The sequence below is a fragment of the Salvelinus fontinalis genome, chromosome 7 (assembly GCF_029448725.1).
Source record: "Salvelinus fontinalis isolate EN_2023a chromosome 7, ASM2944872v1, whole genome shotgun sequence".
Classification (NCBI taxonomy): Eukaryota; Metazoa; Chordata; class Actinopteri; order Salmoniformes; family Salmonidae; genus Salvelinus; species Salvelinus fontinalis.
This window is the reverse complement of record NC_074671.1, coordinates 879,908-896,157: the sequence shown is the minus strand read 5'-3', so window position 1 is coordinate 896,157 and position 16,250 is coordinate 879,908. Positions and strand designations below refer to the sequence as shown.

Here is a 16,250-nt window from a genome sequence, read left to right as displayed (position 1 = left end):
ATAAGGATCAGTAGTGGGTCTACTCTCTACAGATGATAAGGATCAGTAGTGGGTCTACTCTGGACAGTTGATAAGGATCAGTAGTGGGTCTACTCTGGACAGTTGATAAGGATCAGTAGTAGGTCTACTCTGGACAGTTGATAAGGATCAGTAGTGGGTCTACTCTGGACAGTTGATAAGGATCAGTAGTGGGTCTACTCTGGACAGTTGATAAGGATCAGTAGTGGGTCTACTCTGGACAGTTGATAAGGATCAGTAGTGGGTCTACTCTGGACAGTTGATAAGGATCAGTAGTGGGTCTACTCTGGACAGTTGATAAGGATCAGTAGTGGGTCTACTCTGGACAGTTGATAAGGATCAGTAGTGGGTCTACTCTGGACAGTTGATAAGGATCAGTAGTGGGTCTACTCTGGACAGTTGATAAGGATCAGTAGTGGGTCTACTCTGGACAGTTGATAAGGATCAGTAGTGGGTCTACTCTGGACAGTTGATAAGGATCAGTAGTGGGTCTACTCTGGACAGTTGATAAGGATCAGTAGTGGGTCTACTCTGGACAGTTGATAAGGATCAGTAGTGGGTCTACTCTGGACAGTTGATAAGGATCAGTAGTGGGTCTACTCTAGACAGTTGATAAGGATCAGTAGTGGGTCTACTCTCTACAGATGATAAGGATCAGTAGTGGGTCTACTCTGGACAGTTGATAAGGATCAGTAGTGGGTCTACTCTGGACAGTTGATAAGGATCAGTAGTAGGTCTACTCTGGACAGTTGATAAGGATCAGTAGTGGGTCTACTCTGGACAGTTGATAAGGATCAGTAGTGGGTCTACTCTGGACAGTTGATAAGGATCAGTAGTGGGTCTACTCTGGACAGTTGATAAGGATCAGTAGTGGGTCTACTCTGGACAGTTGATAAGGATCAGTAGTGGGTCTACTCTGGACAGTTGATAAGGATCAGTAGTGGGTCTACTCTGGACAGTTGATAAGGATCAGTAGTGGGTCTACTCTGGACAGTTGATAAGGATCAGTAGTGGGTCTACTCTGGACAGTTGATAAGGATCAGTAGTGGGTCTACTCTGGACAGTTGATAAGGATCAGTAGTGGGTCTACTCTGGACAGTTGATAAGGATCAGTAGTAGGTCTACTCTGGACAGTTGATAAGGATCAGTAGTGGGTCTACTCTGGACAGTTGATAAGGATCAGTAGTGGGTCTACTCTGGACAGTTGATAAGGATCAGTAGTGGGTCTACTCTGGACAGTTGATAAGGATCAGTAGTGGGTCTACTCTGGACAGTTGATAAGGATCAGTAGTGGGTCTACTCTGGACAGTTGATAAGGATCAGTAGTGGGTCTACTCTGGACAGTTGATAAGGATCAGTAGTGGGTCTACTCTGGACAGTTGATAAGGATCAGTAGTGGGTCTACTCTGGACAGTTGATAAGGATCAGTAGTGGGTCTACTCTGGACAGTTGATAAGGATCAGTAGTGGGTCTACTCTGGACAGTTGATAAGGTCTAGAAAGACCCAGTAGTAGTCTGGCTGTATTTTAACTTCTGATACATAATGCACTCAGATTATCATCCTCCCGAGTCGTCCTATAATAACGTGGCCACATATGATCCCAGCAGGCCGTTTTTCAGGAAACATGCGTTCTGCCTCATCTCCAATCCGAGCGGCACACCTAGAACATAACACTTTAATATAGCCTACATTTTTATAATTTCACTTTTAATAAAATGGATCACCTTTTATTTGTGGCGTAAACACAACCAGTCACAATGTTTTAATCTGATTAGACTACTGTAACGGCGTTCCTCTCTCTCTTCATAAGAAGAGGTGGAGTAGTGATCGAGCCAAGGCGCAGCGGGTTGTGAATACATGATGATTTATTAAATAAACAAAACAGACAAAGACGAAAACGAACTATACTTGATATAACTAACAAAATAACAAAACGATGTAGACAGACCTGAACAAACGAACTTACAAATACACGAAGCACGCTGACACAGGAACAGACTACATAAACGCACGAACAAACCGAAACATTCCCGTATGGTGTAACATCGACACAGACACAGGAGACAATCACCCACCAACAAACAGTGAGAACACCCTACCTAAATATGACTCTCAATTAGAGGAGAACGCAAAACACCTGCCTCTAATTAAGAGCCATACCAGGCAACCAAAACCAACATAGAAACAGATAACATAGACTGCCCACCCAAAACACATGCCCTGACCTAAACACATACAAAAACAACATAACAGGTCAGGACCGTTACAACTACTTCAAAAGTCTCCTTTACTCATGCGCACGTTCATCCGAAATGTAATTCCAGCATCCTCAAAATATCTTGATATTAAACAGGATTCCATCCAACTATTTAATGTGAGTGAAGTAGCCTACATGGCCAATAACAAAATTGCATCTTGGGAAAGCCGTTTATTATTCTACAGAGGAGTTATGATGAACTTCACAGGGAGGTGAAAGTACACAGTGATGATCTTGAGGCTCCTTTCCAATAAATATTGAGGGTCTTATTCTGGTGACGTGATGATCCATGCTTGGCTTCCATTTTGACAAATAACAATAATCTCACGCTTTTGTACGTACTAACCTCATCATGTAGTTATCATGTCACAAGGCGAGACCCAGATGCAGACACAGGAGGCAGATGGTTGGAGTCTTACAATGTTTATTAATCCAATAGGAGTAGGCAAGAGAATGGTCGTGGACAGGCAAAAAGGTCAAAAACCAGATCAGAGTCCAGGAGGTACAGAGTGGCAGACAGGCTCGTGGTCAAGGCAGGCAGAATGGTCAGGCAGACAGGCTCGAGGTCAAGGCAGGCAGAATGGTCAGGCAGGCGGGTACAACGTCCAGAAACAGGCAAGGGTCAAAACCGGGAGGACTAGAAAAAGAGAGAATAGCAAAAGTAGGACAACGGGAAAAACGAAGGTTGACTTGGAAAAACGTACAGGACGAACTGGCACAGAGAGACAGGAAACACAGGGATAAATACACTGGGGAAAATAAGCGACACCTGGAGGGAGTGGAGACAATCACAAGGACAGGTGAAACAGATCAGGGCGTGACAGTAGTAGGCTATACCTGCGCTGTATCTGCCATCTGAGCACAAGTGCCAATACCAGAGTGGGCACATTAAATAAACCCACACAACATTCTTTGTGACAAAACCATCAGTAGGCCTAGAGTTGAATATGCCATGGAAACCCATTTAACTTAGATTTTTATTTGTTACATGGGAATTTATACCTCAGCAGGACTTTTATCTGCAACAAGTCAATTTGATGGAAACACAACTCTGATGGGAAAATGCTCCAGGGTTTCCCTTAGTTGGTAATTGCCGGTATTTGGCCGATAACAAAGATGAAAAGCCGATTAATAACGAGGCTTCGTGGGTGACTGTTGTTGATGTGTGCAGAGGGTCCCTGGTTCGCGCCCGGGTCGGGGCGAGGGGACGACGTAAAGTTATACTGTGACATTGATGCTGTTGACCCGGATCACTGGTTGCTGCGGAAAAGGAGGAGGTTGAAAGGGGGGTGAGTGTAACGGATGTGAAATGGCTAGCTAGTTAGCGGTGGTGCGCTAATAGCGTTTCATTCGGTGACGTCACTCGCTTTGAGACCTTGAAGTAGTGGTTCCCGTTGCGCTGCAAGGGCCAAAGTGTCCAGGAGAGACTGTCTACCATAGCTGGTCATGTCTAATACACCCCGAATTCGCGCTTCAGCCCCATTCTCTCACTCCTGCTGCTGAGGAGAGATGAGCCTTGGTAGAGCATTGCAGTAGTCTAACCTAGAAGTGACAAAAGCATGGATACATTTTTCTGCATCATTTTCGGACAGAACATTTCTGATTTTTGCAATGTTACGTAGATGGAAAAAAGCTGTCCTTGAAACAGTCTTGATATGTTCGTCAAAAGAGAGATCAGGGTCCAGAGTAACGCCGAGGTCCTTCACTGTTTTATTTGAGACGACTGTACAACCATCAAGATTATTTGTCAGATTCAACAGAAGATCCCTTTGTTTCTTGGTACCTAGAACAAGCATCTCTGTTTTGTCCCAGTTTAAAAGTAGAACGTTTGCAGCCATCCACTTCCTTATGTCTGAAACACAGGCTTCTAGCGAGGGCAATTTTGGAGCTTCACCATGTTTCATTGAAATGTTCAGCTGTGTGTCATCCGCATAGCAGTGAAAGTTAACATTATGTTTTCGAATGACATCCCCAAGAGGTAAAATATAATGTGAAAACAATAGTGGTCCTAAACGGAACCTTGAGGAACACCGAAATTTACAGTTGATTTGTCAGAGGACAAACCATTCCCAGAGACAAACTGATATCTTTCCGACAGATAAGATCTAAACCAGACCAGAACTTGTCCGTGTAGACCAATTTGGGTTTCCAATCTCTCCAAAAGAATGTGGTGATCGATGGTATCAAAGGTCTAGGAGCACGAGGACAGATGCAGAGCCTCGGTCTGACGCCATTAAAAGTTAATTTACCAGTTTCACAAGTGCAGTCTCAGTGCTATGATGGGGTCTAAAACCAGACTGAAGCATTTCGTATACATTGTTTGTCTTCAGAAAGGCAGTGAGTTGCTGCGTAACAGCTTTTTCTAAAATTGTTGAGAGGAATGGAAGATTCGATATAGGCCGATAGTTTTTTATATTTCCTGGTTCAAGGTTTGTCTTTTTCAATTGAGGCTTTATCACTGCCACTTTTAGTGAGTTTGGTACACATGCGGTGGATAGAGAGCCGTTTATTATGTTCAACATAGGAGGGCCAAGCACATGAAGCAGCTCTTTAAGTAGTTTAGTTGGAATAGGGTCCAGTATGTAGCTTGAAGGTTTAGAGGCCATGATTATTTTCATCATTGTGTGTCAAGAGATATAGTACTAAAACACTTGAGTGTGTCCCTTGATCCTAGGTCCTGGCAGAGTTGTGCAAACTCAGGATAAGTGAGCTTTGGAGGAATACGCAGATTTAAAGAGGATTCCGTAATTTGCTTTCTAATGATCATGATCTTTTCCTCAAAGAAGTTCATGAATTTATTATTGCTGAAGTGAAAGCCATATCTCTATGTTATATTTATATGGTATCTCTCTATATCTCTATTCTATGGTATCACTCCATATCTCTATCTCTATGGTATCTCTCTATATACAGAAGATAGCCCTATTTGGGAAAAGACCAAGACCATATTATGGCAAGAACAGCTCACAATAAGCAAAGAAATGACAGTCCATCATTACTTTAAGACATTAAGGTCAGTCAATCCTGAAAATGTCAAGAACCTTGAAAGTTTCTTCAAGTGCTTTCGCAAAAATCATCAAGCGCTGTGATGAAACTGGCTCTCATGAGGACAGGCACAGGAAAGGAAGACCCAGAGTTACCTCTGCTGCAGAGGATAAGTTTATTAGAGTTACCAGCCTCAGATTGGAAAGGAAGACACAGAGTTACCTCTGCTCAGAGGATAAGTTCATTAGAGTTACCAGCCTCAGATTGGAAAGGAAGACCCAGTTACCTCTGCTGCAGAGGATAAGTTCATTAGAGTTACCAGACTCAGAAATTGCAGCCTAAATTAATGCTTCACATAGTTCAAGTAACAGACACATGTCAACATCAACTGTTCAGAGGAGAATGTGGCGTGAACCAGGCCTTCATGGTTGAATTTCTGCAAAGAAAGCACTACTAAAGGACACCAAAAATAAGAAGAGACTTGTTTGGGCCAAGGAAGACGACCAATGGACATTAGACCGGTGGAAATCTGTCTTTTGGTCTGATGAGTCCACATTTTACATTTTTGGTTCCAACCTCTGTGTCTTTGTGAGACGCAGAGTAGGTGAACAAATGCTTTCCGCATGTGTGGTTCCCACCGTGAAGCATGGAGGAGGAGGTGTGATGGTGTGGCGTGGTTTGATGGTGACACTGTCAATGATTTATTTAGAATTCAAGGCACACTTAACCAGCATGGCTACCACAGCATTCTGCAGCGATACGCCATCCCAGCTGGTTTGCTCTTAGTGGGACTATCATTTGTTTTTTCAACAGGACAATGACCCAACACACCTCCAGGCTGTGTAAGGACTATTTGACCAAGGAGAGTGATGGAGTGCTGCATCAGATGACCTGGTCTCCACAATCACCCAACCTCAACCCAATTGAGATGGTTTGGCATGAGTTGGACCACAGAGTGAAGGAAAAGCAGCCAACAAGTGCTCAGCATATGTGGGATCTCAAGACTGTTGGAAAAGCATTCCTGGTGAAGAGAATGCCAAGCGTGTAGACTCACCCTAACCCAAAGCTGTCATCAAGACCAAGGGTGGTCTCTTTGAAGAATCTCAAATATTGTCACGCCCTGACCGTAGAGGGCTTTTTATGTCTCTATTCTGGTTTGATCACGGTCTGATTTGGGTTTGGCCCGGGTGTGGTTCTCAATCAGAGGCAGCTGTCTATCGTTGTCTCCGATTGAGAACCATACTTAGGCAGCTTTTTTCCCACATGGTTTTTGTGGGTAGTTGTTTTCTGTTTTTGTGTCTGCACCAGACAGAACTGTTTTGTGTTGTTACATTTTGTTATTTTGTCTTGTTATTCAGGTAAATAAATAATCTCAGTGTTCAGTTAAATAAATAGTCATGAACACTTCCCACTCTGCGCTTTGGTCCGATCCTTCTTCATCCGACGACCGTTACAAATATAAAATGTTTTTGGATTTGTTTTTGGTTACTACACGATTCCAAATGCGTTATTTCGTAGTTTTAATGTCTTCACTATTATTCTACAACTATTATTCTACAACTATTATTCTACAACTATTATTCTACAATGTAGAAATTAGTCAAAGTAAAGAAAAATACTTGAATGAGTCGGTGTGTCCAAACTTTTGTTGTCTGAGAGCATGTGGTAGGGGTGGCAGGATAACTCTCTCTGTGTTGTGAATATTCTCATCTGGTTCCAGAAACCATGGACAAACAGGTGTGTGTGTGTGTGCGTGTACGTGTGTGTCTACGTGTGTGTGTGTGTGTGTGTGTGCGTGTGCGTGTGCGTGTGCGTGTACAGTAATCCTAATTTTCATGTCTCTCTTTCTCTGGGCAGGTTGTCAAGGGAAGTGGGATATCATCGCTTGTTGGCCGTCTGCCAGGGTGGGAGAGGTCATCACCATCAAGTGTCCTAAGTACTTCAGTTACTTCTCTGACCATATAGTCAAACATAAAGGTAAACATTACTTCATGAAGGTAAATATTACTTCTCCCACCATATAGTCAAATATAAAGGTAAACGTTACTTATTATACAATGCAGAATACAGAATATATCATAATGAATATATAGAATACAGAATATACATATCTACAGAATACATAATATAAATAAAGAATATACAGAATACAGAATATATAGAATACACATTATACATAATATAGAATATATAAAACAGAATATACATAATACAGAGAATGTAGAATATAGAATACAGAATATACAGACTATATAATAAACAATATACAGAACACAGAATATAGAATACACAGAATGTATAATAAATATAATATACAGAATACAGAGAGCACAGAATATAGAATACAGAATATATAGCATATAAAATAAATAATATACAGAATACAGAATATATATAATACACAGAATATATAATACATAATACAGAGAATACAGAATACAGATAATACAGAATAGAGACTATGCAGTGCCTTCGGAAAGTATTCAGACCCCTTGACTTTTTCCACATTTTGTTACGTTACAGACTTATTCTAAAATTGATTAAGTAAATACAAATCCTCAGCAATCTACCCACCATGCCCCATAATGACAAAGCAAAAACTGTTTTTTAGAAATGTTTGCAAATGTATTAAAAAAATTAAAAAAACAGAAATACCTTATTTACATTAGCATTCAGACCCTTTGCTATGAGACTGTAAATTGAGCTCAGGTGCATCCTGTTTCCATTGATCATCATTGAGATGTTTCTACAACTTGATTGGAGTCCACCTGTGGTAAATTCAAATGATTGGATATGATTTCAAAAGGCACACACCTGTCTATATAAAGTTGACAGAGCAAAAACCAAGCCATGAGGTCGACGGAATTGTCCGAATAGCTCAGATACAGGATTGTGTCGAGGCACAGATCTGGGGAAAGGTACCAAAAAAAAAATCTGCAGCATTGAATGTCCCCAAGAAAACAGTGGCCTCCATCATTCTTAAATGGACGAAGTTTGGAACCACTAAGACTCTCCCAAGAGCTGGTTGCCAGGTCTTTTACTGAGGAGTGGCTTCCATCTGGCCTGCATCTCTGTCGCACGCTGAGTATGTACCCAATCAATGGCTTCGAGGGGACTCCTACGGTAGGTTCACCTATAGCTCATCTCTTGGCAGTAGTACTGTAGACAACGTTATCACTGACCTCAACCCAGAGTCTCTCAGAGCGTTCACAGTCAGCCCACTGACACCCCTATCAGATCACAGAAAAATCACAGTCTACTTGAACAGAGCCATACTCAATCATGAGGCATCAAAGCCAAAGAAACTGAGTAACATTAAGAAATGCTATAGCTGGAAGGAAAGTGGGCACAACGTTTCACTGTAATAGTGAAGGTGTAAAATTAGAAAACCTGAACAGTGTATTTGACTTTCCTATCAAATCTAAGAATGTCAAGCAGAAAATCGAAGAAAATTAACAACAATGACAAATTGATCGATGAAGAATGCAAAAACCTAAGAAAGAAATGTAGAAACCTTTCCAATCAAACACATAGAGACCCAGAAACCCTGAGTCTACGCCTTCACTATGGTGAATCACTAAAACAATACAGAAATACACTACGGAAAAAGAAGGAACAGCACGTCAGAAATCAGCTCAATGTAATTGAAGAATCCATAGACTTCTGGGAAAATTGGAAAACATTAAACAAACACGAAGCGTTATCTATCCAAAATGGAGATGAATGTGTAGCTTGGTTCGTTCTGCGTTGTGTAATTTAATGAGGACACTGACACAACTGGAGGTCTGCTTGTTGCATTTTGATTTGCCCTGGAGTCAGGGCTCTCAGGTACCTGCGCACGAAGAGACAATGGACAATATGTTAACCCTTGGTGCAGTCAGGGATCTCAGGTACCTGCGCACGAAGAGACAATGGACAATATGTTAACCCTTGGTGGAGTCAGGACTCTCAGGTACCTGCGCACGAAGAGACAATGGACAATATGTTAACCCTTGGTGCAGTCAGGGATCTCAGGTACCTGCGCACGAAGAGACAATGCACAATATGTTAACCCTTGGTGGAGTCAGGACTCTCAGGTACCTGCGCACGAAGAGACAATGCACAATATGTTAACCCTTGGTGGAGTCAGGACTCTCAGGTACCTGCACACGAAGAGACAATGCACAATATGTTAACCCTTGGTGCAGTCAGGGCTCTCAGGTACCTGCGCACGAAGAGACAATGGACAATATGTTAACCCTTGGTGGATTCAGGGCTCTCAGGTACCTGCGCACGAAGAGACAATGGACAATATGTTAACCCTTGGTGGAGTCAGGGCTCTCAGGTACCTGCGCACGAAGAGACAATGCACAATATGTTAACCCTTGGTGCAGTCAGGGCTCTCAGGTACCTGCGCACGAAGAGACAATGCACAATATGTTAACCCTTGGTGGAGTCAGGACTCTCAGGTACCTGCGCACGAAGAGACAATGGACAATATGTTAACCCTTGGTGGAGTCAGGGCTCTCAGGTACCTGCGCACGAAGAGACAATGGACAATATGTTAACCCTTGGTGCAGTCAGGGCTCTCAGGTACCTGCGCACGAAGAGACAATGCACAATATGTTAACCCTTGGTGGAGTCAGGACTCTCAGGTACCTGCGCACGAAGAGACAATGGACAATATGTTAACCCTTGGTGGAGTCAGGGCTCTCAGGTACCTGCGCACGAAGAGACAATGGACAATATGTTAACCCTTGGTGCAGTCAGGGCTCTCAGGTACCTGCGCACGAAGAGACAATGGACAATATGTTAACCCTTGGTGCAGTCAGGGATCTCAGGTACCTGCGCACGAAGAGACAATGCACAATATGTTAACCCTTGGTGGAGTCAGGACTCTCAGGTACCTGCGCACGAAGAGACAATGCACAATATGTTAACCCTTGGTGGAGTCAGGACTCTCAGGTACCTGCGCACGAAGAGACAATGCACAATATGTTAACCCTTGGTGCAGTCAGGGCTCTCAGGTACCTGCGCACGAAGAGACAATGGACAATATGTTAACCCTTGGTGGAGTCAGGGCTCTCAGGTACCTGCGCATGAAGAGACAATGGACAATATGTTAACCCTTGGTGGAGTCAGGGCTCTCAGGTACCTGCGCACGAAGAGACAATGGACAATATGTTAACCCTTGGTGGAGTCAGGGCTCTCAGGTACCTGCGCACGAAGAGACAATGCACAATATGTTAACCCTTGGTGGAGTCAGGGCTCTCAGGTACCTGCGCACGAAGAGACAATGCACAATATGTTAACCCTTGGTGCAGTCAGGGATCTCAGGTACCTGCGCACGAAGAGACAATGCACAATATGTTAACCCTTGGTGGAGTCAGGGCTCTCAGGTACCTGCGCACGAAGAGACAATGGACAATATGTTAACCCTTGGTGGAGTCAGGGCTCTCAGGTACCTGCGCAAGCACATGGACACTCACTTAAAAACTGTCCCAAGTACTCACAAGTTACAATAGATACCCTAGTTAGCGAGCTTTGTGAAACTTGTTATCATAAATGTTTATATTGTCCACATTGTAGCTAAACTTATGGTTGCATAACAGCACATTGTATAACATTACCAGGGTTTTATATTGAATAATAGCGGAGCGAAGGACAACATACCTCGCTAGCTGAAGGTCAACCAAGGTCAACATACCTCACTAGCTGAAGGTCAGCCAAGGACAACATACCTCACTAGCTGAAGGTCAGCCAAGGACAAAATACCTCACTAGCTGAAGGTCAGGCAAGGACAACATACCTCGCTAGCTGAAGGTCAACCAAGGACAACATACCTCGCTAGCTGAAGATCAACCAAGGACAACATACCTCGCTAGCTGAAGGTCAGCCAAGGACAACATACCTCACTAGCTGAAGGTCAGCCAAGGACAAAATACCTCACTAGCTGAAGGTCAGGCAAGGACAACATACCTCACTAGCTGAAGGTCAACCAAGGACAACATACCTCGCTAGCTGAAGGTCAACCAAGGACAACATACCTCACTAGCTGAAGGTCAACCAAGGACAACATACCTCACTAGCTGAAGGTCAACCAAGGACAACATACCTCACTAGCTGAAGGTCAGCCAAGGACAACATACCTCACTAGCTGAAGGTCAGCCAAGGACAACATACCTCGCTAGCTGAAGGTCAGACAAGGACAACATACCTCGCTAGCTGAAGGTCGACCAAGGACAACATACCTCGCTAGCTGAAGGTCAGCGAAGAACAACATACCTCACAAGCTGAAGGTCAGACAAGGACAACATACCTCACTAGCTGAAGGTCAGCCAAGGACAACATACCTCACTAGCTAAAGGTCAACCAAGCACAACATACCTCACTAGCTGAAGGTCAGGCAAGGACAACATACCTCACTAGCTGAAGGTCAACCAAGGACAACATACCTCACTAGCTGAAGGTTAACCAAGGACAACATACCTCACTAGCTGAAGGTCAGGCAAGGACAACATACCTCACTAGCTGAAGGTCAGGCAAGGACAACATACCTCACTAGCTGAAGGTCAGGCAAGGACAACATACCTCACTAGCTGAAGGTCAGGCAAGGACAACATACCTCACTAGCTGAAGGTCAACCAAGGACAACATACCTCACTAGCTGAAGGTTAACCAAGGACAACATACCTCACTAGCTGAAGGTCAACCAAGGACAACATACCTCGCTAGCTGAAGATCAACCAAGGACAACATACCTCGCTAGCTGAAGGTCAACCAAGGACAACATACCTCACTAGCTGAAGGTCAGGCAAGGACAACATACCTCACTAGCTGAAGGTCAACCAAGGACAGCATACCTCACTAGCTGAAGGTCAACCAAGGACAACATACCTCACTAGCTGAAGGTCAACCAAGGACAACATACCTCGCTAGCTGAAGGTCAACCAAGGACAACATACCTCACTAGCTGAAGGTCAACCAAGGACAACATACCTCGCTAGCTGAAGGTCAACCAAGGACAACATACCTCACTAGCTGAAGGTCAACCAAGGACAACATACCTCGCTAGCTGAAGGTCAACCAAGGACAACATACCTCACTAGCTGAAGGTCAACCAAGGACAACATACCTCGCTAGCTGAAGGTCAACCAAGGACAACATACCTCACTAGCTGAAGGTCAACCAAGGACAACATACCTCGCTAGCTGAAGGTCAACCAAGGACAACATACCTCGCTAGCTGAAGGTCAACCAAGGACAACATACCTCACTAGCTGAAGGTCAACCAAGGACAACATACCTCGCTAGCTGAAACCAAAACAACTAAACCAAACAACAACACGAAGAGTTTTCTATCCAAAACAGAGACGTATGGATAAACCACTTCTACAATCTTGTTGGCTCTATAACAAAGATCAAACAGCAAAAACATATACATGATCAAATACAAATCATTGAATCAGTTATTAAAGACTACCAGAACCCACTGGATTCTCCAATTACATTGAATGTACCACAGGACCAAATACAAACCCTCCAACCCAAAAATGCCTGTGGTGTTGATGGTATCCTACATGAAATGATAAAATATACAGACCACAAATTCCAATTGGCTATACTAAAACTCTTTAACGTCATCCTTAGCTCTGGCATCTTCCCCAATATTTGGAACCAAGGACTGATCACCCCCAAAAAATTGACACCAATATCTTCCATGGAATATGGGTCAACAGCAACCTTGGGAAAATCCTCTGCATTATCATTAACAGCAACCTTGGGGAAATCCTCTGCATTATCATTAACACAAACCTTGGGGAAATCCTCTGCATTATCATTAACAGCAACCTTGGGGAAATCCTCTGCATTATCATTAACAGCAACCTTGGGGAAATCCTCTGCATTATCATTAACAGCAACCTTGGGGAAATCCTCTGCATTATCATTAACAGCAACCTTGGGGAAATCCTCTGCATTATCATTAACAGCAACCTTGGGGAAATCCTCTGCATTATCATTAACAGCAACCTTGGGGAAATCCTCTGCATTATCATTAACAGCAACCTTGGGGAAATCCTCTGCATTATCATTAACAGCAACCTTGGGGAAATCCTCTGCATTATCATTAACAGCAGACTCGTACATTTCCTCAGCGAAAACAATGTACTGAACAAATGTCAAATTGGGTTTTTACCAAATTATCGTACGACAGACCACGTATTCACCCTGCACACCCGTAATTGACAAACAAATAAACAAACCTAAACAAAAGCAATGTCTTCTCATGCTTTGTTGATTAAAACAGAACTTTACACTCAATTTGGCATGAGGGTCTGCTATACAAATTGATGGAAAGTGGTGTTGGGGGAAAAACATACCACATTATAAAATCCATGTACACAAACAACAAGTGTGCGGTTAAAATTGACAAAAAACACCCACATTTCTTTCAACGGGGCGTTTGGCTGAGACAGGAATGCAGCTTGAGACCCACCCTCTTCAACATATATATCAACGAATTGGAGCGGGCACTAGATCAGTCTGCAGAACCCGGCCTCACCCTACTAGAACAGTCTGCAGAACCCGGCCTCACCCTACTAGAACAGTCTGCAGCACCCGGCCTCACCCTACTAGAACAGTCTGCAGCACCCGGCCTCACCCTACTAGAACAGTCTGCAGAACCCGGCCTCACCCTACTAGAACAGTCTGCAGAACCCGGCCTCACCCTACTAGATCAGTCTGCAGAACCCGGCCTCACCCTACTAGAACAGTCTGCAGCACCCGGCCTCACCCTACTAGATCAGTCTGCAGAACCCGGCCTCACCCTACTAGAACAGTCTGCAGAACCCGGCCTCACCCTACTAGAACAGTCTGCAGCACCCGGCCTCACCCTACTAGAACAGTCTGCAGCACCCGGCCTCACCCTACTAGAACAGTCTGCAGCACCCGGCCTCACCCTACTAGAACAGTCTGCAGCACCCGGCCTCACCCTACTAGAATCTGAAGTCAAATGTCTCCTGTTTGCTGATGATCTGGTGCTTCTGTCCCCAACCAAGGAGGGCCTACAACAGCACCTAGATCTTCTGCACAGATTCTGTCAGACTTGGGCCCTGACAGTAAATCTCAGTAAGACAAAAATAATGGTGTTCCAAAAAAGGTCCAGTTGCCAGGACAACAAATACAAATTCCATCTAGACACCGTTGCCCTAGAGCACACCAAAAACTATTCATACCTGGACCTAAACATCAGCACCACAGGTAACTTCCACAAAGCTGTGAACGATCTGAGACACAAGTCAAGAAGGGTTCTCTATGCCATCAAAAGGAACATAAAATTCGACATACCAATTAGGATCTGGCTAAAAATACTTGAATCAGTTATAGAACCCATTTCCCTTTATGGTTGTGAGGTCTGGGGTCCGCTCACCAACCAAGAATTCACAAAATGGGACAAACACCAAATTGAGACTCTGCATACAGAATTCTGTAAAAATATCCTCAGTGTACAACGTAAAACACCAAATAATGCATGCAGAGCAGAATTAGGCCGCTAACTATCAAAATCCTGAAAAGAGACGTTAAATTCTACAACCACCCAAGAGGAAGCGATTCCCAAACCGTCCATAACAAAGCCATCACCTACAGAGAAATGAACCTGGAGAAGAGTCCCCTAAGCAAGCTGGTCCTAGGGCTCTGTTCACAAACACAAACACACCCCACAGAGCCCCAGGACAACAGCATAATTAGACCCAACAAAATGATGAGAAAACTAAAAGATAATTACTTGACACATTGGGAAGAATTTACCAAAAAACAGAGCAAACTAGAATGCTATTTGTCCCTAAACAGAGAGTACACCGTGGCAGAATACCTGACCACTGTGACTGACCCAAACTTAAGGAAAGCTTTGACTATGTACAGAGTCAGTGAACATAGCCTTGCTATTGAGAAAGGCCGCCGTAGGCAGACATGGCTCTCAAGAGAAGACAGGCTATGTGCTCACTGCCCACAAAATGAGGTGGAAACTGAGCTGCACTTCCTAACCTCCTGCCAAATGTATGACCATATGTGACACATATGTTACACAGAGCCACAAAGAATTCTAAATCAAATCCGATTTTGATAAACTCCCATATATATTGGGTGAAATACAACAGTCCCATCAGAGCATCAAGATTTGTGACCAAATAGAAACATTGTAGCCTATATGCTTGTTCAGACTTCAGAATGGACAAATAGATTTCGGACAAATAGATTACTTGGTGCGACCAATGTAATGCATTGGTCTGAAGGAAAGTACAAACAGATGTACATTTTCTGTTTTAAAATGTTGTACATTAACTCAACCTCAAAAAAAGGGCAACCAGTGAATGTTATGTTTACTTCTTTTCCCTTTTGTACTTTAACTATTTGCACATCAATACAACACTTTGAAATGGCTTCATACTTTTGGAACTTGTGTGAGTGTTTCCTGTTAATTTCATGTTTATTTCACTTTTGTTTATTTTCTATTTCACTTGCTTTGGCAATTTAAACATGTTTCCCATGCCAATAAAGTCCCTTAAATTGAAATTGAATTGACAGTAAGAGAGAAGGGTAGAGAGAGGTAGAGAGAGAGAGGGGTAGAGAGAGAGAGAGAAAAAGAGAGTAAGAGAGAGAGAGAAAAAGACAGTAAGAGAGAGAGGTAGGGAGAGAGATATGGTTAGATAGAGAGAGAAAGAGGGGTAGAGAGAGGTCAAGAGAGTGAGAGTAAGAGAGAGGTAGAGAGAGAGGGAGGGGTAGAGAGAGAGCGAGAAAGACAGTAAGAGACAGGGGTAGGGAGAGAGAAAGAGAAAGAGGGGTAGAGAGAGGGGTAGAGAGAGAGATAGATAGAGAGAGAGACAGTAAGAGAGAGGGGTAGAGAGAGATGTTGACACTGGTCTACTACTGTTGCTTTAATTTATTGTTGTTCTGATTAATATTGTTGTTGTAGTTGTTGTTAATGGTAATCCCATGTCCAATTCTACTA

The 16,250-nt window shown here is 43.4% G+C and overlaps 1 protein-coding gene across 2 annotated transcripts in view; it reads left to right on the top strand.

The window, feature by feature from the left end:
* vipr1b (vasoactive intestinal peptide receptor 1b) overlaps positions 1 to 16,250 on the top strand; it is a 351,937-nt gene that overhangs the window by 90,199 nt on the left and 245,488 nt on the right. For both annotated transcript variants that reach the window (XM_055928148.1, XM_055928149.1), the window contains exon 3: positions 7,119 to 7,238. In XM_055928148.1, the coding sequence (XP_055784123.1) occupies positions 7,119 to 7,238 (120 nt within the window). The remainder of the gene's footprint in view (positions 1 to 7,118; positions 7,239 to 16,250) is intronic.